The sequence below is a fragment of the Abrus precatorius genome, unplaced genomic scaffold (assembly GCF_003935025.1).
Source record: "Abrus precatorius isolate BTA unplaced genomic scaffold, Abrus_2018 Scaffold10, whole genome shotgun sequence".
In the NCBI taxonomy this organism is placed as follows: Eukaryota; Viridiplantae; Streptophyta; class Magnoliopsida; order Fabales; family Fabaceae; genus Abrus; species Abrus precatorius.
The window spans coordinates 34,618,236-34,641,422 of NW_020874292.1; the positions used below are offsets into that span (position 1 = coordinate 34,618,236).

The 23,187-nt window shown below is 32.7% G+C and overlaps 3 protein-coding genes across 5 annotated transcripts; 2 read left to right on the plus strand and 1 right to left on the minus strand.

Annotated features, from left to right (window-relative positions):
• The first annotated feature begins 951 nt into the window (after positions 1–951).
• Positions 952–3,930, plus strand: LOC113846366. The gene is made up of 4 exons (XM_027474540.1): positions 952–1,266; positions 1,341–1,556; positions 2,116–2,529; positions 2,677–3,930. Exons 1-4 carry the CDS (start codon positions 1,060–1,062, stop codon positions 3,661–3,663), a joined length of 1,824 nt encoding a protein of 607 aa, XP_027330341.1. The 5' UTR covers positions 952–1,059; the 3' UTR covers positions 3,664–3,930.
• A 772-nt stretch (positions 3,931–4,702) lies between these two features.
• Positions 4,703–11,727, minus strand: LOC113852711 (nitrate regulatory gene2 protein). 2 transcript variants are annotated; one of them, XM_027483057.1, is made up of 6 exons: positions 11,566–11,727; positions 9,632–10,645; positions 8,736–8,920; positions 7,335–7,558; positions 6,218–6,545; positions 4,703–5,138 (listed from the first exon to the last, which is right to left on the minus strand). In XM_027483057.1, exons 2-6 carry the CDS (start codon positions 10,377–10,379, stop codon positions 4,713–4,715), a joined length of 1,911 nt encoding a protein of 636 aa, XP_027338858.1. In that variant the 5' UTR covers positions 10,380–10,645; positions 11,566–11,727; the 3' UTR covers positions 4,703–4,712. The 2 variants fall into 2 exon arrangements, with proteins under 2 accessions (XP_027338858.1, XP_027338859.1); XM_027483058.1 differs by having other exon boundaries at positions 9,632–10,486; positions 11,566–11,611.
• Positions 11,728–16,468: 4,741 nt separating this feature from the next.
• On the plus strand, positions 16,469–21,535 carry LOC113852534 (BTB/POZ domain-containing protein At1g30440). Of its 2 annotated transcripts, XM_027482838.1 has the most exons (5): positions 16,469–17,584; positions 18,429–18,498; positions 18,981–20,204; positions 20,665–20,892; positions 20,941–21,453. In XM_027482838.1, exons 1-5 carry the CDS (start codon positions 17,526–17,528, stop codon positions 21,244–21,246), a joined length of 1,887 nt encoding a protein of 628 aa, XP_027338639.1. In that variant the 5' UTR covers positions 16,469–17,525; the 3' UTR covers positions 21,247–21,453. The 2 variants fall into 2 exon arrangements, with proteins under 2 accessions (XP_027338639.1, XP_027338638.1); XM_027482837.1 differs by having other exon boundaries at positions 20,665–21,535.
• The last annotated feature ends 1,652 nt before the right edge of the window (positions 21,536–23,187 follow it).

The window sequence follows — 23,187 nt, forward strand, 5'->3', positions numbered from 1 at the left end:
AAATAATCACTTCTTACACTTTTTTTAAAATAAATTCACATAGTTAAATAGAATATATATTACAATAAAATTTTATATAACAAAAAAAATTTAATACTTATTTTTGTTGAATTCTTTTTAAGTAATAATACATTATAAACAATAGAAATAATTAATATAAAAATATGTCACTTTTATCATTATATATTTACAACAATAAAAAATCACTAATTTACTTTTAAAAATTATTTCAGGAACGGTAAAAAAGTTATTGACTAATAAATTTAAACATCATTGACATCCAATAAAATTTTAGATAATTATTTAATATAGATTTATAGTCAATTTAAAAATATGTATTCAAACGAATAAAATATATTAATGACTAATTTTTCTTATAACATAATTGTGAGCGTAATTTAGGATTTTATATATAATTTTTTTCTTCAACAGCTAATATCCCTATTTTTTAGTGCAATATTTTTAATTCTAAAAATTCACTCGTAGTTATTTACATTAAAAAAAGCAAATGACTCGCGTTAATGGTTTCAGTATTTATGTTGACAAAGAAAACAGCTAACGAGAATTGCACGAACTAAGATAATTTTTTTTAATCTCAACAAAGAATATGATTAATATATATCTTAAAAAATTATTAAGTTTAAGAAATAATTGAATGTGTTTACGGAAACAAATGACCAAAAGAGAGTATAATTAAGACACACTCATGCATAAAACAAATAAAAAAAACACCTATAAAGAAAATACTAATCTCACATTAAGAAATTGAAATATGATAACGTAAAAGAGTTTATATTTAAATAAAATATAAAAGTTTCAATTATGTTTTGAAAATATACCACCCAAAGAAAGAGCCACTGACTGAAAAAAAACCAAGAGTGTAATTAACCTTTTAATTTATTTTTTAAATTTTCCACTAAAACGGTGTCGTTAAGCTCTCCTTCTCACTTGGCACATGTCTAGCGAGAAACCCTATTATTTTCGACACTGTTAGTGTGTGTGTGTGTGTGTGTGAGAGAGAGAGAGAGAGAGGTGGTAACGAGCTACGCTGAATAGGCAATGGAGGAAGAAGTAGAAGACACGAAAACAACAGTGAGAATATTCGTTGGAGGATTGGGTGAGGGCGTGAGCACTGAAGATCTGCGAAGGTTATTCGGTTCTCTGGGCACTGTTCAGGAAATCCAAACCATCCGAACCAAAGGTCGCAGTTTTGCTTACCTTGACTTCCTCACCGACCATAAATCCCTTTCCAAACTTTTCAGCAAGGTTTGTATCATTTAATGCAATGCTTGGCTCTATCATCTTACTACACTTCAATTTATTTTCTGTTTTTGTGGCAGTATAATGGGTGTCTGTGGAAGGGTGGAAAGCTAAGACTTGAGAAGGCCAAAGAACACTATCTCATGCGTTTGAAAAGAGAATGGGAACAAGACGCACTCGATGCCACTCAATCACCCATCACTGCTTCTAAAGACTCGGAGGAATTGCCCAACACCACGCACACTTCAAAGCCAATCACTAAACATCTCAAAATTTTCTTTCCCAAATTACAAAAGGTCATTTTTTTATGTGTTGTAACTGTCTTCGCTTTTTAAGAATATAAAGACTTGTTTGGTTTCTGATAATATTTTCTGTTTTCACTTTTAATTACTAATTTCCTATCTTGTTTTATTTTCAGTGTTTCCTGTACAAAAAAAGGAAACAGGATAAAAACAGAAAATAAAAATAGCAAACATTTTCTGAAATCAAACAGCCCCTAAATCTCTGTGTTATGGGATAATCGCATTGGTTGTGTTTGGGTGCTGTGAACAGTACACGTGGAATAAGTTTGGGGGTTGCATGCTGCGTTTAGGAAATGCATTATCACCTGTTCTTGGAGTTACAAATAGCTGTCTATGTACTTGTAAATATACAAGTGTTGTGTTTTAAGTAATTTACAATGTATGTTCAGTTTAACCTTTGTTTTGATTTTTAAATTGGTTTATTGATCTATGATATGTAAAATATATATAGAATGAATTCTTGCTTTTGCATTATGTTTTATTATGCATAAATATGTTAGTGCTAAATCATATAACTTGATTTTGACATGCTACATGTATACGGCCTGTGCAGGTGAAATCCATACCATTCGGTGGAACTGGCAAACACAAATACAGTTTCCAGAATATTAAAGTTCCTGCACTCCCTGTGCATTTTTGTGATTGTGAGGAGCATTGTAGTCCTTTTGTCACAGAAAAAGAAAAGCTATCTTCTGGTGGGACAGCAGAAAGTGGTGGAATGAATGATGAAGAGATTAACATAATGAATGCTGTGATGAGCAAGCTATTTGAAAAAGAAAAGGTTACTGATGGTAAGAACCTTGCAGAGGAGCAGGATTCTTTTGAATCACCTGATGCTTCACATTTTGATGAACGTGAAGTAGATAGCGCAACAGACGAGGATGATCTCATAATTAATGTGGAGACGAAGAAAAATAAAGCAGCTTTGACAGGGAGCCAGGAACTTGAAAGGATCTTGGAAAATCAGGTTATCTTTTTTTCCTATTTCTTTTGGCGGGTGGTGGGTGAAGTTTAATAATAAAATTAGGTTAGGTTATGTCTGAGTGGGAATGTCAGTTTTCTTTTATCAAAGAAAAGGTAGTCTACGTAACTAATTGTTGTTTTCATTCTTCAGGAATCATGGTTGAATAAAACAAAAATTGCTAAGGAAGAACCAAGCAAGAGTGTGCCTCAAGTGCAAAAAAGTAGTAATAGTAATACCAAGAAGAACAAGAAGAGAAAATCACTTCCCAAATCGGAAAGGGAAAGCAATGGGGGTGTGACTACTACTCCTGGAGGCGAGAGTATGCAGACCATTCCAGATGAGGTGGGATCTAGTGCACAACCTACCAAGCTAGAAGATGGTTTTAGGGAACCAACTAGAGTTTTATGGTCCCAAAAGTCTTCATGGAGAGAACTTCTTGGTCATGGAGGTAACACTGCTTTCAGTGCCTCTCTTATATTGCCAAAGTTTGATTCAGGGAAGAATCAAGAAAGACCTGATGATCCATGTGCATCCTCACCTACAAACAACGAAGCTGAGAACAATGAAAGGGATGGATACCTAGGCAACAAACCTACTGATACAGAAGTTATAGAAGAGCTTGCCGAAACTCAACCTACCAATAATCAAGTGACACAAGATCTTGCAGAATCTGAGCAAAATGTGGCACCAAACAAGACGGGCAGAGGTGCTTCTTGGCTGCAAAAACAATCCTGGACTCAACTGGTTCGAGAGAATAACAATTCATTTAGCATTTCACAGATTTTGCCTGGCATTACTTTACCAGAGCCAATAGCTAATAATCCCATTGTAGACCCTGAATATTCCAATGATTGCAAGCATAACTGTGTAGCTAAGGATACTGTTAATGAAGTTGTCAGTGATGGGTTTGACTTAGGGGAGATTATACCAGATAATAGTCGGCATGTTGGTGCCAATGACATTGCTTCTGCTCCAGTAGTTAAGAAATTTGAAACGAGTCCTAGGGAAAAATCAACTGAAGATGTTGAAATAGGTCAAACTTGCTCATTTATGAGAAGTGCTGCTTCTTTGAAAGAGTGGGCAAAAGCTAAGGCTGCTCTAAGTGGATCACTCAAAAGAAAACGTGGAGAGAAGTAAGAGGCCAAGAGCACAAGATTCTACAGATCAGAAGTACTACTATTGAGCTTCATTATATTATACATGGTTTTGAGCTGTATTATATGCTCTCGTTTAGTACAGGCAGATGAAAGTGAAAAGTAATGAAGAGCAAATTAATTTCCAGATGCTGTGATAAAATTAAAATGACATTTGTTTAGAGTAAAAATAATATATTGAAATGTGTATTTTTAGTTTTGCTACTCAAGAAGGAAACTGCGTAAGAATGATCAAATTAGAATGAGGCAACATAGCTCATGAAAAAAAATACTTGGCACCTATGTCCTTGTTTGATTGGGAGCCCGTGTATCTTTCAGGGTCTAGAATAGAGTATATTCCTATAGTCATAGATGCTTGCGATATCATTTTGATTCTTTACAAATGCAAGTCCTTGAGAGATTATAGTATGATGTCCATATTCCAAATTTTGAAAGATGCATCCAAAATTTGTTGCACTTTGTCTGAATCTTGTCCTTCCCTAAAATAATTTTTATATAATTTATTTAAACTTATATCAATAATATAACTCTTATTTCTTTTTAAATTTTTTAAATAAACTTCGTATCGTAGTTACCAAAGTAAATTTCTTTAATAACATTTCAGTTAGCTAATAATCATATTTATGAGACTTTTATGTGATAAAAAATTGTTAAATAAATACTTAATTGAGCAAACTCAAACATACCCTAATTCGAAAATTGAGATCATAATAAACTATAGAATGCCTGATTTTCGAGCACTAATCGTGCCAAGTAGCATGACAATTTCCTAACCATGAGATCGTTACATACACCGATACAAATAAACCCGTACTTGTCACTCTACCTGTTTTAGTGTTTTTTCTACAATGTAAATTATACCCTTCGGATTCCCCCCATTGATAAAATTCAGCATGTGTTGAAGAATATAATTAAAAACATCAATGGCTTAACATAATTTTTCAGTATACAAAACCTCAAGAACACAATTTACATTACATATATTTTGTGCCCATACCATCCACAGCACCAGGCCAAAGAAAATAAGTTTCGCTACGCAATATCAACGGATTCTACTTGGCTTGGCTGGGTATTGATAGACTCAATTGCCTGGGCCGAAGCACTTGAAAATTCCATTAGTGACAGGAAGAGATAGGGAAGTCTAGTTTGGAGGTAATTTAGGGTCATGGCCCTACTATACTGGACAGAATCCACATAATTTGCTTTCACGCTTTCCACTTGCTTCTCTAAGGCTTCTTTTTCATTTTTTTTATTAAGATATATTGGATGGTGCTTGGGGCTTGTATCAGCCATATCTCCATCATCTATTTTCTCCTGCATCTCAGCCAAAGAGTTGGAGCATTTTTGCAGCTTCCTTTGAAGTTTTTCTAATTTTTTCAGAATGTTATCTTCCTCAGCCTGTTGAGCAATTATGGAACGGATGGATGACAAAAGGCTTTTTATTGCTTCAGAGGCCTCCTATAAACCACACCAGAGTCCCAGCAAATTATAAGTCATAAGAAAACCCAAACATAGAATTCTTTACACATTTGTAATATAGATAAAAGAAAGAAGTGTCTTCCTTCAAACAAATCATTTCAGACCAACTTTTGAACAAAGCCATAATGCAAGGAAGCAGTTAATATTTTAAAATCAAAGCTTTAGGTCAAAGAAATTGTTAGATATAAAAACATTCATGTACTTTTACCCAATAGTGTAAACTTTTGGGGATCATGATGTGGTGGTGGTATCAGAGAGAAGTTTTTCCTTTTTTTCCTTATTTTATGCCTCTTTTTCCTATTAAAGTACAATATTTTTTGTTTTAGTTTTACCTAAGGACATAAATGTCTTGACAAAATATATCACTTTTCTTTCTCTTCATTTTCTTTCATGTCTCTTTCACACCAAACAACTTAAAAATTTACTAATTTTCTCATCAATCTTTCTATTCACATATCTTTTATCTTCTTTCTCAAACCAACCAAACTGTAACAGTTTAAGTTGTTAGGAGATAGAACAACAATGGTTTACATGTCTAACAATTCAGATAGGCCAAACTAGATCATACTTTATACAAGTCAAGCCAATCATGGTTGTTAAATTCATGAATTACAGCCTTAGGTCACCTAATTATGTATTGATGTTAATTAGCATGAACAAGTGGACTCTGTCATACTTACATAGACACGGTTAGTGAATACAAGCCTGAACCCAAGAACAAGAACTGGGTTTTTGGACTAGCTTGGGTTTTTCTGCTCTACTGATTAAATGAGACAAAAGTAAAAACTGAGTCACTTGGAAGTGCACAGCCAAGGCCTGTGTACAGTGGGTGAAAACAAGAAGAAAACAATATGGAGGCAGCAGTGCAGACAAAACAAAGCAATTACAATAGTTTGAATACTAAAAAAGAACACCACGATATTTCTCAGTGTTGAAAGAAAGACATGAAAGAATAATATCAAAACAGTTCTGACAAAAGAATTTCTATTTTTCCCTTCAAAGAAATAAACAAAGAACAAGGGGAAAAAAGGTCAACATCAAATTTTGAGAAAAAGTACCTTGTCAGGCAACCCATTCAGCCCCAGTTCCCACTGTTTACAAAGGGCAAGAATAGAGGACTGATCACTACATTCTTGGCCATCCCTGAGGTGGTCAGTAAGCTCAATCCATTTACAGAGAGTCATTGCATACTCCTGTTGAGATTTTACTAATTTGCAAAAGCTATTATACCAATAAGAGGCCTCAGTCTCAAACTGAATTGTAGCCTGGTGATGATAATCAGAATTTAGTATCATGTTATGGTTATCACTGAGGTTACTCAACTGCTGGGAGATAAGTGCTTGGGCCCGATGGCACTCATGCATTGTCCTCCACATTTGCGCCAACCTGCAAAACAATCAAGATTAAAGCAAAACCCAACCGAGAACATGATTCAGATATAATTATTACTGTTTAATTGTTTTCATCATCCGACACCTAAGTTATTCATAATATATTTAGGTGGCATTTGGAAGAACTTATAAAAATAGCTTGCAGATCCCATAAGCTCTTTTCAGCTTATTCCACAAAGTTTTATGGTCAAATTTATGGTATAAACCCTCATGTAAAAAGAGTTTACTGAATAAGCATTTAATTAAATTGTGTTCTCAAATGCACCCTTAGAAGACCATCATCATAGGACAAGAGCAAATGACATTAGACATGTAGTTATTTATCAGGTAAATTCAACAAGCAATTGTTTTGATCCTCCTATCCTTTTTTTCCACTGTCATTACCAATCTTTCATATGTTGATTATGTAAATAATAAAAATTAAGATTTTTTTTGTTTGTTTTTTCTTTATTTTAATCGGAGAGGAACCCATTTCCTTATTGCTAAAGTAGTAGCTTTTGTAGCATATGTGACCAGTTACATGGTTTATCAAACATCTGGATTCATACCAAATGAGCAACCATTTCGATGACAATCTAGAACATATCCATGACAAGATAATAATGGCACAACAACACCTTTATTAATGTAACTGAATAGATAAACAGCCACCCAATTTCTTGTCTTTTTTATATGTTTCATAAAATAATTTTAACGACAGAGCATTATTGTGAAACTAAGATTGATATTTTATTAACACATTAAGTTGGAGAAAGTCTAATATATCCAATTTTAAAAAATATACCCTTTAGTTAATGCACCTAGCTGGGGTTTAAGCTCCATATCTATAATTTCCAAAATTGACAAAGTTGTTTCACTGATGCACAGCCGTAGGCTTGTCAAATCACACTCCAACTTCTCAACACTTGATCGAGTTTTGTCAATCTTGACCAAGTCAAGGTTCTCATCCTCTTGTTTATGCAATAACGAATACTTCCTCTTACACTCCAATGCTGCAACTCCCTCCTCCTACATTAAATGACATTTTAACAATGAGCAGAGGACATTCACGCCAAAAGATTTAGAATCCAAAAACAAAAATTTCCTTTCAAATAAAAGAAATAAATAAAATGATCAAGACAACTCAGAATTCAATTTCAAAATTAGGTGTAATATATGGCAGTTTAACTATATATCAAACAAAGGCAAAGACTATAGTTTCAATTGTTGTGTTTAAATTCTTCCTTTTGATTACCAAGCCACTAAAGAATCAATGGATGTCAGCATGATTAAGTCTAACTGAAAACAGATTCAATAATCCTGCTATGGCTTGCTTCCAATGTTATCACATAATAAAGATGTGTGTTATCAGTATATCGTACATGCAACAACTGAACTCTAACAACAACTCAACCCACATGAAATTTTGTTATCATCTAAGAGAATGAAGTAACTGTTGAGCTGACATATGATTGTACTCCTTTATTTCTTTTGTACAGATTTGTACTTTTTTTCCTTTGTTAGGACAAATAATTAGGGAAGATCTACTCCTTTGATTTGGCTTTATTCTAGGAATCTAATTATGAGCCTTTAGCCTTAGCATCTGCTGTACAAAGATTTATTCAGAGATAATATTATTGGTTTTTCTCCTTTCAATTGTAACCTACTCACTGCAGAAGAAGTAAAGAGAAGGAACAAATTCTAAACTTGAGTTGAGGAAAGAAACTTTGAATAAAGGGATTTCAGTAAAGTAGGAGCAATAAGGACTACGGAATATATGGAATGCCAGTTTAATAAGTCATGAATTTGCAATAATTTGGAGTTTGGAGGTTAGGTTTAGGAAATGCATCATATTCATACCACAACCCGCAGGATTAGGTATAGTGGATCAATCTTACAATCTTACAAAGTGATGGAGATCGCAGAGGTTGTAGGGATGCATACATATAATTCAAGTTTTCGAATGTTACACAGTGCAGTTCCTCCCAGAGCAAAAAGGTGAGTGTAGCAAAGATTAGAATGCTGAGAACTTGAGGTGGATAAGTTCAAAAACAAGAAACAGAAACAGTGCTCCACCCATATGCCTTTTACATTAAGTGGTTATCTATCACTTGATACAGCCCCGGAACACATGAGCCATACCAAATTGGCAACTCTCTAATCTCCAGTCAATAAAGTCAGATATGAGGCAGATTTATTGGTTTACCTTTATTGCCTTGAAAAGTTTCTTCTCTGCAGCATATAATTTTTTAAGTGTGGCACAATGAGCACCAGGCTTGCATGGTTCACCATGACCAGAAAACTCAGCAGCATCTTTGGTGAAATGGGGCGACTTCGAATGCCTACTCCATGACAGTACACTGAAGACCTTCGCAGAATTGCCTCTCTTCTCTACAAATAACATAGCCACTTTTCAGTATTTTTGAACAACAGCTAACAGACTTTCTACTTTTCATAATTCATATAATTATTAATAGGGATCAAATCTATTGCTTTACTTTCCAGTAATTTTTACTATATAGAAAACAAAAGGAAAAATCATAGTTATTTTAATGGATGGGTGAAAAAATTATGACATCTCAAAACCAATTTATCTTTTCCTGAATGCTTGACAATAGTAACAGATGACATTCCATCAACAAAAAATGGCAAATCATGTATTATTTTATGTTTATTTGGTGCGCAAACTCCAAATAAGACATGATATTAATATGTCATTTGAACAAAACTATTAATCAACAAGAAAGGATATTATTTAATAAAGCATGGCTTAAAATGAAGGCTTCACAACTTCGATTGTTTAGAATTATCTACCATTGTCTTCTGAAACATCTAAAAAATACAGCAAATATTATAATTGTAATTCCAAATGAATGCATAAGTTATTACATAAGCTGTAAAATATTATAAGGGAGAAACAAGTAAGCTCAGTTTTATGAGTATGAAAAGATGCATCGTTATGCACATCAAATGAAACTACAAAGTTCCAAAACAGAAACACCAGAACGAAAAAGGTAGGGACCTGCCAATCACAACACCTAATCTATCATTACAGAACTTCCACAATACTAAATGGCACACAGTATCAGTTTGTAGCCTTACTATTGTGATGCCCAGAATTCTGCCGCAGAAGTGTATCTCCTCCACTGATATCAATAATAACAGCAATTTCCTTTATACATGCTGATGCTTTCAGGAAACATTCATCTAACTCTCTAACTATACCCTCCAATGTTTTCCCACTTCTACCAACCACAACAGGCATAGCTGTAGTGTCTTTTTTATACAAACTCATTGCAGAGGAATTATTGTAAACTGGTTCTATGAACTGTTGCTTCCCATAACGTGACTTTTCAAAATGTACAGAAGCTTCTGCTTCTGTATCTTCATCCTCAAAATCTGTTTTAGTTTCTTCCCAACTCTCCTCCTCAATTATTTCTACTATTTCTTGATCAGAGCGAAGTAGCTGTAATGAACTCATACTTGGATCAATTTGCTGTGTACGAACATTGTTGTCATCATTCCCTAGTATTTCCTCTTCAGCAACTTGTACTGCACTCTTGTCAGCAAGAAAAGGAGGCCGTGGTGGTGGTAGCAGAGGGGATGCAGGCAGATGGGGCGGTGGAGAAGGTGGCTCAGCCAAGCCATTAGAGGCAGTTTCAGATTCTAATGTATCAGATTCAGTGAATTGCCTAAGAGTGGCACCAGTGTTCCTCAGTGCTTTCAAATAAGCTAATAGGGAATCAGAAAACTCCCTTCTAACTTTCAGTAACTGCTTGATCACCCTCTTCCTTTCCTTGCAGTTGCCAAAATTCTCATCCTCATCAAAAGTTGACAAAACACAGCCCATTTTGGAAGATAGATTACGCTTCCCTTAGCTAAAGACAAGAGATGCCACAGAGAACCAATCAACACAATGCATCAGAAAACCACCTTTCCATCCGATTGCAGCAACACCTGGATTAACAAGCTCACGTCACAAAGTTGTCCAACAAAAACTCTTAATAGATATTCTTTATGTTTCTAAAACAACTCAGTTGATCTGCTTCATCAATAGATTCCAGTAACTTAATAGTCTTCACAGCATCCAATATTTCAATAACCAGAGATTGTCAACTGCAATAACAAGTAGATATATAAATATGAATCACAAGTAAGACAAAAACAACACAAAATCCCCAATGCAAAACAAGACAAACCTTACATGTTGTTCTTTAAGTATTGACACTGCTAAATTACCTATTAAAATTAAAGTTCATTTTAATAAAAGATTTGCATTTAATGTTATCACAAATTATCAAGGTAAATCTCTAATTTGACCTGTAAACACCACCAGCTCCTAAGGAATTGCACGCAAGTCTTGTTCATTTAAATATTTCACAGTTCATAATATATACGTTAACCAACTTACTTAAACACTGCTTCATTTATTTTTCCAGTGTATTTCTTGCTTGATTTGGCAAAATCCCTGTAACTAACCCAGAATCTAGAGAACAGCATATGCATTACTCTCACTTCAGACCACACAAAGGAGAAGAAAAGCACAATGTAAACTCCAGCCATGACCAAACTCTATGGGCAAAAAACAGGGAAAAGCTTCAAAACATGAAAAAAAAAACGGAGATTCCAAGAGACACTACGAAATATGAAGGAATATTAAAATGTTGGAAACAGAAAAAGAAGAGAGAGAGAGAGAGAGAGAGAGGAAAAAAACTGTTCTGACAAAGAAGGTTTATGAAACAGACGACGCTGCTTCACTGTGCAAAACGCAAAAACAAATCAACTGCAACTCACCACAGGCATTTCGAGTGTGGCAAGGCAAAATGTCAAAACAGAAAGGTGAATCTTCTCGTTTTAAAAAAGCATTACAGAGAAAGAACCACACTTTGTTCGTTCTTTACAAAACATGAAAACAAAGCGAGAGAGAGCTCGAAACTCGAGAGGAGAAGAAGCATCCAAAGAAGAAGGTTGGCACAGAGGCCAAGGCAGAGAGAGAAAGAGAGCGAGAGAAAGAGAGAGTAGGGGTTAGCACTCACCACGCAGAGAGAGCATAGAGCAGCACATGGTTGAAGTTCCCTGTTGCACACAACAAGTTGTTGAGCATGTGGCACAACACACCACTAAAATGCATTGCAAAGGGAGAAAGATGAGTGGGGTGGTAGCAAGGAACTTGTAGAGAGGGAAACACTACTTTTCTTTAAGCTTTTTCTGACTTCACAGACATAGTTCCTTGGGACACGGTAATTAATAATTAATAACTTTAATAATAAAGTATAGATAAGGAAACTCCTCTTCATGATATTATTTTAATGCACATTTGGATAAATCTTTTTTAACAACAATTACTTCTTTTTTTTTAAAAAAAATACAGATTTATTTAAACAAATAACTGCGTTTATAATGTATGAAAACAAAATAATTGAAATAAATTTATTAAAAAAGAGAAATGTAAAATAATATATTGGTGAAAGAAAGAGAAACATAAATATGATAAAAAGATCATTTAGGTAAAAATACGATACCATAAAATTGATATATATTTTACTTTACTTTATGGGTGATTAATATCAAAATAACAAATTAAATATATTATACATTGGTTCTAACATCAACACCTTACAAAAAAATTGCATACACTCCATTCTATATTTTGTCATAATAACAACCCCTGGTTTTGTCATTTTGATTAGTGGGATTCCGAGACAGCAATGTTGTAAGTGGTGATAGCTTAGAGTTTAAGATACATATATATATATATATATATATATATATATATATATATAATTAAGCATTTAGATAACATGAATGTTGGGTAGTGCAGCAAATGCAAAACTAAAAAGCATTACTTTATGAGCTGACACCACTGGATGGTAGGTAGTAATATTATTGTCTTTGCATTGGCCAACCAAGATTGCACAATAACAGACGAATTTGTATAGCAATTTCTTTTGCTTTATTTATATATAATAATATTTTTACGTATGTTCGCAGAGGCATGCTTATCCTTATTAGTTAAGGGAATGCACGTGCTTTTTGTAATACCAACTTTTGCATGAAATGTCTCACTACATTCTAGCAATTTTTTTTAGAGTAATTATATTATTTTACTTTATAAATCATTGTTTTAAAAAATGTAAAATTAATTTTATTTAATTTACGTTAACAAAATTTTAGCTACAAAGGATAATGTCCCACGTGTCCCATCTTGCTATTTCTAAAAGGTATATAAAAGAAAAAGGGAATAAAGCCCACATGAGTTTAAGTCAAAAGTGGCGTTAGAATAAGATAACGCTTAAAAATGAGCATGGGTTTGATAAAGTTTTCGTGTCTACCATGTTCTTTGAAAAGAAAAGGCTCATGAATCCAATAATCGAGGCCTTAGTCCATATTTTAGATCACACCAATGTGTTATTAACTAATATCTTTAAAATACTAATTAGAGAAATATGTTAAAAGTGATAAAAAAAAAATAGTATGTATTTGTGTTTTGAACAGAATATTTTTATTTTTTTTCCTTTGAATAGTGTCTTAAAAGTCATGTTAGTATTTTAAAAAGTTATATGTAATTATTTTTTATTAAAAATATAAAATTAAATATATTAATAATATTAAATATTGTATTTTTAATAAAAGGTATTGTTTGTTAAAATTTTGTCTTGCATAGTTAAGTATATGTTAAGAAAAATATTTAATTAATAGTCTCCACCTTCTTTATAAGATGGTAAAGCCTCCATAACTTCTGTATTGATACATCAGATGATTTGCAGACTATTTTTTTTAATTACTAATATCCCAAGTACCTATTAACATGCTGAACAAGCAGTTGTATCTCTATTATATGAGTTTTAGTAACATTATCCCTTTTTAAATGCAAATAAGGATAAAAAATACGTGGATTTTTTTTCCTTTTTATTCAACTGGTTTATTGATGTGTAGTTAGTTTTGCATGGAAATTTTTTCAACTGGGCAATTGAAAAAAAGGTTATTTCAAATAATAAATCTCTGCCATTATTAATTGTTTGATTTGTCTTGTTTACCGCAAATAAACTTCTATGTCTCTCTATTTTTATTAGACGAGTACCGTTAGGTATAATTAATTTTCCAGGGTCAAATGTGTGAACTTACTCCATTGTGTATATAAAGAGGAAGATAAATCATTAGAGTACACTTAAACAGAGATTATTAACAACAAAACAAGTAACTGTACATACAGTTTGCAGGTATCGTGTGTTTCACACATCAATTGAATTGTTAGAGTTTTGTGATCTCAAATTTTAGAATTGGGTTTTCTATGAAAATTTTTGATAAAAAAAATATATTTATTATATTAAAAATATAAAATTGTAATAATTATTTTTAAATGCTTAAAATATCCATAAATTTATATTAACATTTTTCATCATAACAATACTTTTCTGTAAAACAAATTTTTTTGAGAAGATAACAAATTATGAATTTTGGTAAAAAAAATTAAAGAGAGATTGTTACATATATTCTACTCTTTACCAAACTTGAATAACTCGTAAACAATCAATACCTAAGCATAATATTGGACAAGTTTGGATGATAAATTCATATTTAAATTTTTGAGCATGCCTTTATTAAGTGAGGTCGATTTAGAATTAATAATTATGCGTATATTTAAATATTTAATTGCCTAATTGGATAAAAATATATTTCTATTATAAATTAAAATTTTCAAAAGTTAATTGTTGATTTTAGTTTTTTTTAAATGTATTAACAAAATATATAAAAAGGATGCATTATCTGAATGTAAAATATGAATTGAATTAATTTGTTTATTAAAGCTCTTGATCAAAAGATATAGAGTACACTGCTCATGCATTGATCCTTTTAATATATGATTTAAAAACATAAAAAACAATACACTCCGTCAGTGAATTTTGATTTTAGATATTATACGTTAAACATATAAATATTTGTTTAAAACGTTTTTTTTATTTTCACTTATAAGTTTATAATTAACTGAATCTCTACTTCTTTATTTTTATTTTATCTTTAGTTTTCCCATTTTTCAATTATCTTTTACACCTCACTTTCTTTCATCTTCGATCTTTACATTTGCTGTAGTTATTATACCTATAATTAATCTAGAACTCAATTTAAAACAAATATTTTAAAAAAATAATTAAGAAATAATAATGGTTAAATTTCAGTATGATTTGTTGAACCAACATATAATTCATAAAGAATCTCTATTTTTGGAATAAATATTTGATATTGTTCTAACTCAAATTTTAGTTACAAAGAGAATTCCTCACTCACTCTACAAAACAAAAGAGTCAAACACAATGAAATATAATACACAAATAAAATGAACTAGTGACTAGTTGAGAAGCCTTACAAAAGAATTGGAATAAATGTTTAATAAAATACAATCTACAATCTTAATATTGGAAACTTCATTGACAATCTTATCTTCTCCAGGCCTTAATACAATATCAAACCCTACAGCAACTTCCCCCCCAAAACATAATTAAATATTGTAAAAAGAAAAGTTAAACAAATTTCTTGTATAATCAAATAGAAAAAAATGGAAAGGTCCAATCATGGATTAAAAATGAAGGAATAAAGACAAGCCTTCAACATGTTTTGTTTTGGTGTGGCTGAGAAAAAAGTAAAGACATTTCATATATACATCGTTTAGGCAAGTTGTGGTTGCTAACATAGTAGTACTCATCGCCTTTTCATGCAGAACCAACGTCGTTCATATTAGAGAAAAAAAATTGTGTGACTCAAATCATCATGGAGCTTCCAACACGCATAATATAAACTGATCCTAAATAAACATGAAAATCCGTAATAAAAACCACAAAAAAAAAATATTTGATCTTCTTAAAATCCATTTTTTATGCTACGAAAAAAGTCACTTAATGCCAAGGTTGGTTTGATAGATAGAAGAGGAAGTGTTTTTTTGGAAATGCCAAATGATGCATGTTAACAGAGGTTGTAACATTTTCATTAGTTGGCGAGCTTCTACAAAACATTCCTTATCATTACACTGTACAATAATAGAAGGCGATGGGAGAAGATACAGTGGTATGATATAGTCACAAAGGAAATTTAGCAAGAGTTTTTCATCTATTGTACTTTTTTAGATCAGCATTTTCCTCAATTCCTATTGGCACGGTGATTATGGATTTGAAATTAAAAAGATGAATCTATATTTATAGAAAAGTCTTATTCACTTCATTTTTATTGTTTACCATGGTGAAAATAATAAAATATTTCATTATTTTTCACAATTTACATTTTCCATCACATCATGATTAAAAGTAAGGTTCAAGACATCACGTGAATACTTGGCAATGGCATCATATTCAACTTTAGTTGGCACATTTGATTGTCAAAACCAAAAATTAGGATAAGATAAATCTTATACTACTTTCTAATCCAATATTCCGTTGAGTCAATAATATTATCCTATATTATTTAATAATTTTAATTTTACCCTATAAAAAGAGAGTTGAATTAATTGAAAGAAAGTAAGATAAGATAATTATTTTTTTTCCTTAGTTTCGAGCCACACAACTGTTTTTTTTTTTTTATTTCTACCACAATCTTTTTGTACTTGTTGCTATCATTATTCACTACTATAATTATATAATGACCATCTACGTTTTTACCATTGTTATCACTTTACTAATTATTATTGTTATTAATCTTATCTTTAGTATTATGAACAATAATACACATTACATAAGTTTTAGTTTTTATGATGTGTATTACATTTATTATCGTTAAATATATAAAAAATGTTAATTTTTTATTAAATTTTAATGTAATTATATTATAAAGATTTAAATTCTAATTCACTCAAACAACGTCATCAAACCCTGCAAACTATTATACTAACTCAGGAATTACCAGTGTTTGTACATAAAATCATTTGCATTCCTACCAATAGGATCACGCTAGTTCCTGCCCCTTCGCGGCATGGAAACCCAAATGGCTTTCAAGAGATTCAGTTGTCGCCAAGCCCAAGTCAATTTGTGCAATTTTATCATTTTTTAAGTTACGAATTTATGATTTGACAAAAGAAAAAGGTTACAAATTTATAAATTTTCAAGTTCAACACACCTGTGCTGGTAACGCACATGGCCTAGCTGGGCTTTCCTTTTACTAAGAAACCGACACTCGCAATAAACAAAAGAATTCCCCCTAATAAATACAAAATACCAAACCGATTTTACATGCATCATCTACTGTTGTTCCTCTTCTGCAAAGTCAAATCGAGTTAATTTAGTGCTCGAAAATTGATTATTATTATTATTTGAGATTCTATGCTCGAGGAAAGAGCAATGAGTATGTTTGAAGGCACGGACCCCACATGGGTGCTGGGGTTGGTCCTTTGAGATGCTAATGCCATTAATGTTACACACTGTCCTAAAAACCAAAACTTTCAACACACACGCCTAGTTAGAGGGAGTCAATGCTTTCTATTTAACCTCACAGTTACTCCTTTGTACTTTTTCTTTGATGGGGATGAGTGGTTTTTGTTTTGCCCGTTGTGTCTGTTCTAGTTTGGTTTAGGTTTTTTACTTTTGTTTTGGTTGTTAGGGGAAGAGAACTGGGTGGTTGACCTAAACCGAGTGGGTGATAGGGAATTTTGGGGTTCAATGGTTTTTTGGCAAGTGGGTATGTGTGAGTGCTAATAATGGAGTGGTTCTAGGGTTTCTTCTGGTGGTGGTGGTGCTGTTGATGAATCTGGTGGTGGATTCGGCTCTGCTGGCTTGTTGGGTTGCTGGGGATTTGATAAAGGTTCAGTCTTTGGGGGAGAGAATGGGAAGAAGCTGCATTGTGAGTTAATTTTGACGAGGTTGAATTTGAGGCTAAGTGGTTCTGTAATAATTGCCAGTGTTGGTACTGTGTTTTCTGAAGGGTTTGACTGAGTTTCAAATTCAATTGGCCTCAGATCTGTTCAAACCTGGGTTTTGTTCTTGACTTGTTGTTCCTTTTTGGGATTTGAGTGAAAATGGCTTGCGTGAAATTGGGTTCCAAAGTGGATGCATTCCAGTGTCAAGGACAGGCCTGGTATCTAGCCTTATCCTTTTGTTTGCTCTGTTAATTGCGATTTTGTTATTGTTATTTTTTCTCTCTCTCTCGTCTCTCGTCTCTCGTCTCTCGTCAAATGTCATGTCCTTTGTTGAAATATCTGTGGGTTGTGAAGTGTAGTGTTAGGAAGAACATGCTTATCTACTTCGAAGCTTTTAGATTGCTGTTTGCTTGCTGCTTCTAGTGTTTAGTGGTTCAGAATATTGAACTCTCTTTGAAATTTGTGTGATTGGATGGGGAGGGGGGGATAGTTCGTTTTGTGAAGGTCTTATTATTAGTCTTGCTTGTTAAATAGTCTTGATAGAAATAGTCTTGTCAAAACAGATTCTTATTCTGAACCTATTGTATGAATGTTTAATTTGATTATTTTCCTTATGGTCTGTGAGGAAATAATATAAGTTTTTTCTTCATTTGATTATGCTTCTTGTCATTACAGTATATGAATTGGCATGAATGTGCTGCAGTATACTATATCTGAAGGAATCAACTATCAAGGGATCCTTTTGCATGATAGCCAATAGTCCAGTTAACGGACCTTGCAATGCCCTTCTTATTACTAAATTTTAAGTTGTCCCATATGTCTTATTATTATTATTATTCTGAAGATAAATGAAATTGGCATTTGTTCACGATATGATTTTACAAGACACTGAAGGATGATATTTTTGTTACGAGTTGGATTCTTAAAAAGTTAGCCTTTTTAAATGAGACTGTTGTGGGTACAAACTAATGGGAAATGCAATGTGTCTTTTGGATTTTTTATTTTGGAAATTCTAGTTTAAATAATATCTGTAACCTTTTCATTGCTATAATAAAACCATAGGTTCTGCACAACTGGACTTCCCAGTGATATAGTTGTTGAAGTTGGCGAGATGTCCTTCCATCTTCACAAGGTATAAAATATCTATTTCTTTTATTTTTATCATATCTAGTTGATACTTGATGCACTATTTAGACATTAGTTCACTTAAACTTCTAGCTATTTTTAAAGGGTTTGGTTAGCTTAAAATTTGCCGAAGTTTACATGAAGATAGACCATGCCACGAAGTACACTGCTAATTTATGAGTAGTTCAACTTCAAAACACTTGGTATTGCTATTGTTTATTGTTCAGTATGTTTCTGTGCTAATATAATCTGGATAATTTCCTGGGGCAATATGTAAATGTAATCTAGTAGGGGGGCATGATTTACTTTTGTTTTTTTATAACAGTTCCAAGTTATAATTCCATTTCCTTCATGTATCATTTATCACTTGTTCTATTTTGCATTTTTACACAAAATAGCTTTCCAGCTAGAAAGCTCGCACTCACTATTTAATGTATAAGATTTTTTGAATATGTATAATAAGCTAATTCAAATATGTTTTTGATGCAGTTCCCTTTGCTCTCTAGAAGTGGGGTTTTGGAAAGGATGATTGCCGAGGTTTCTGAATTAGAGGAAGAATGTGTCATACGCCTTCAAGACATTCCTGGTGGGGCTAAAACATTTGAACTTGTAGCAAAATTTTGCTATGGCGTGAAACTTGAACTTACAGCATCAAATGTTGTATACCTCTGGTGTGCTGCAGAGCAGCTTGAAATGACTGAGGAATATGGTGAAGGAAATCTTATTTCACAGGCTGAAACTTTTTTCAATCAAGTGGTCCTTCGAAGTTGGAAAGACTCTCTGAGGGCACTTCAAACCTGTGATGATGCTCTTCAAAATGCTGAAGAGCTCCACATTGTGAAAAGATGCATTGAATCACTTGCTGCAAAGGCATCTACTGATCCAAATTTATTTGGGTGGCCTGTACTGGAGCATGGTGGCCCTTTACAGAGCCCTGGTGGAAGTGTTTTGTGGAATGGAATAAGTACTGGGGCAAGACCAAAAAACTCAAGTTTAGATTGGTGGTATGAGGATGTAACTAATTTGAGTTTACCTCTTTATAAGAAGTTGATAGCTGTCATGGAATCACGAGGTATAAGACAGGAAATTATTGCTGGTTCTCTAGCTTTCTATGCTAAAATGTATCTACCTGGTTTAAATCGACGGCAGGTTTCTGGTGAGTCCAGTACCCGTCTAACGCAGGTAGCTATGGGGTCTCCACCATCTGAAGAAGACCAGAAGATTCTGCTAGAAGAGATTGATCGATTACTCCCAATGCAGAAGGGCCTGGTACAAACAAAGTTCTTGTTTGGTCTACTTCGAACAGCCATGATTCTACGTGTGAGCCACTCTTGCATATCAAATTTAGAGAAAAGGATTGGGATGCAGCTTGATCAAGCTACTCTGGAAGATCTCTTGATGCCAAATTTCTCCTATTCAATGGAGACACTTTACAATGTTGACTGTGTACAGAGAATTCTCGATCATTTCCTTGCCATGGATCAAGTTGCAGGTGCTGCCTCTCCATGCTCAATTGATGATGGCCAGTTGATTGGATCACCTTCACTGACACCAATTACCATGGTAGCCAAGCTGATTGATGGTTACCTTGCAGAGGTTGCCCCAGATGTTAACCTAAAGCTTCCGAAGTTCCAACTCCTTGCAGCTGCCGTTCCAGAATATGCCAGGCCTTTGGATGACGGGTTATATCGTGCTATAGATATTTATTTGAAGGTACTTGTCTAGACCAAGCTGGTGTATAGCATGCTATAATTATTTTTTAGGTATACTGTGCTATAATGAATTCTGCTTATGTTAGCTTGCATCATGCCATATGTGGGCCATTTCTTGGCCTGAGTGTATAGTATATAACTTTGGCCACAAGTATTTTTAATACTGCAAATCTGCAATGCTTCTAGTTCTAAGTGTTCAAATTGTTTTTCATAAACAGCATTTCCTACCCATTGTTTAATTCCCGTTCTTGATTTGAGCAGTTTACCCAGAGGATATTTGACCATATACCAGATATCTGTGTCATCTTTCTAGACTGTTTTTAAAATTGTGTTATGTTCTCTTTCCACATACATTATATAGCACTAGTTAGCGTGGCTTAAGAGCTTGTTTTGCCAATCATGAACTTCTAACTAGTTTGGACTTTGGACTGATTCACTGTTGCTGTGACACAAAACTGTAGTCTCACCCATGGTTGGTGGAGTCTGAGAGAGAGCAACTATGCAGGCTGATGGATTGCCAGAAGCTCTCATTAGAAGCATGCACCCATGCTGCGCAGAATGAGAGGCTACCCATCAGAATAATAGTTCAAGTTCTATTTTTCGAGCAGCTCCAGCTCCGGACATCAATCGCCGGTTGCTTTCTAGTTTCAGACAATCTTGACGGATCAAGACAGTTAAGGAGTGGTTTTGTTGGATCTACCGAGGGTGGCTGGGCGTCAGCCGCGAAGGAAAATCAGGTTTTGAAAGTGGGAATGGATAACATGAGGATGAGGGTGTCTGAGCTTGAGAAGGAGTGCTCAAACATGAGGCAGGAGATTGAGAAATTGGGTCGTGCAAAGGGAGGATCAAGCACTTGGGGAACTGTGTCTAAGAAACTTGGGTTTAAGATTAAGTCTCAGATGTGTAGTGCTCAAGAAGGATCAGTTAGCAACCAGAACAATGGTAATAGTAAGGTTGAGAAGTTGAAGGACAGACATGTAAAGCACAAGAAAAGTTCTTCTATTAGTGACAAAGCATCAGTCTCTTCAATTGTTCATTCCTAGTGTCTAATGGTTCATTTACTCAGAAGGTTTTTATCTCTTATTTTATTGTCATATTGACTAAACAGTTTCTTTGCCTCTGCTTCTCAAGCAAGTGTAACTGAGATGGAAACAAAGGTCTATGTATTGTGTAAACCGTAGCATTAGGTTTTTTTTTTCTTTTGTCCCACTACATATGCATATAAAATGTTTCTGCACATTATGTTTCCTACTTGTTCAAAATATTCATTTGTTTTAGTAGTGTTATGTTTAAAGATTTATTCCTTAAAATTATGAAGTTATTATGACTTGGCTATTTTGTACTTTCATTGCAACACCGCTTCTGGAAATCATCTTGGTAGATAGTGGATATATATATGCACGGAGAAGAATCTAAATTTTTTTATACCTAATCTAAATTTTTTATTTAATTTAACTTAAATTTAACGAGAAAAAGTTTTTGCCCTTTTATATATATATATTCTAACTTCAAAATTAATTTTAAAATTAAATTAATTTGGTTAGATCGATATTGTTGTAAATTCTCAAATTATTACAAGACAGAGAGTTATTTAATTTATTCCTAAAATTATTAAAATTAGTTTTTAAACATTATTTGTTATTTATTTTAGTTTCTTAAATTTGTTTGATAACTTGTAAAAATGGTAATGTGGCATATTAATGCATATTTAATTATGTTAGTGTTCCTGCATAAGATAAATTAAAAGACATTCTATTTTTATGAACATTTTTTAGTGTTATACGAGAAATAAAAATAAGATATACTTTTTAGTTATGCTGGAATATTCTTAATTAGTATAGTTAAAAGACATATTAGCATGTCGTATTTTATTTAAAGACTAATTTTAATATTTTACAAATTTAAGAACTATATTGAATTAAATACTCTTTTCTTTTGAAATTTATTCATCTTTATAAATAAAGAACCGTAATTATAATTTAAAAATAATTAATAGTATTATTGTGAAAATTGCTTTCATATACTAAAATCTTAAATTATTCTCAGAAAGATAAAAAGTTCATTAATTTAGTTTTTAGAAGAAATAAATTATTAGAATCACATTAATGTGGTTTGTCGTTCATCTTTTTTAGAATCAATTCCTATACCCTTCATTTCAATGGTTGCTAGGTAGCGAACATTAAGTAGAAACAAAACTGGAAGCAAGAACACAGTCGTGAAAGATGAATCATGTGTTGGAGGAGAGAGATGCAAGCAAGCAAGGATATATGGGTCTCGAATGATGAGTTACCATTGGTTGCTGTTGCATGTTGCCCCTTCATGATATGTTTAATGGCAAGGGGCAAGGAGGGAACGATGAAGAGAACCGTGCATACATGCAACCAAAGAATTGTGTTTGATAAGTCTCCTTATGAGTTCTTATTTTTTAAGTGAGACATAGACACATTTCATTAGTAAAATTATGAATTTGTAATCTTTGTAACATCATATACGATAAAAAAAATTATCAAATAATAATTTTATAACAAAAAGTATAACATTTAATATTAATAATATATTTAAATACATTAAATTCTATAATTTCTAATAAAATTTTATTATAAATAAATTATTATTATGCGTAATGAAAATTTGAAAAATATATACTATAATAAAATATTTAAAATTCTGGGGGTGGCCACAATGTACTTGGGCACCCTGTTGGGTATGTGTGATAGAAGCTACATTTATGCATTATTTTTATGATATGTTTATTTAATGTTAAAATAATTTTACATATTGTTTTTTTAGATTCAAGTTAGATATAATCATTATTTTAGTAAGACTCTACTCGTGTATATTTAATGTAACAATATATTCAAGACTCAAATTTAAGTCCCTAAATTATTAATTAAGTTAAAATAATACTATGTGATTTGATCAATTAACTAACATTATAAAATATTATCTCAATTTATGAATTTATTATTAAATGATATTTATTT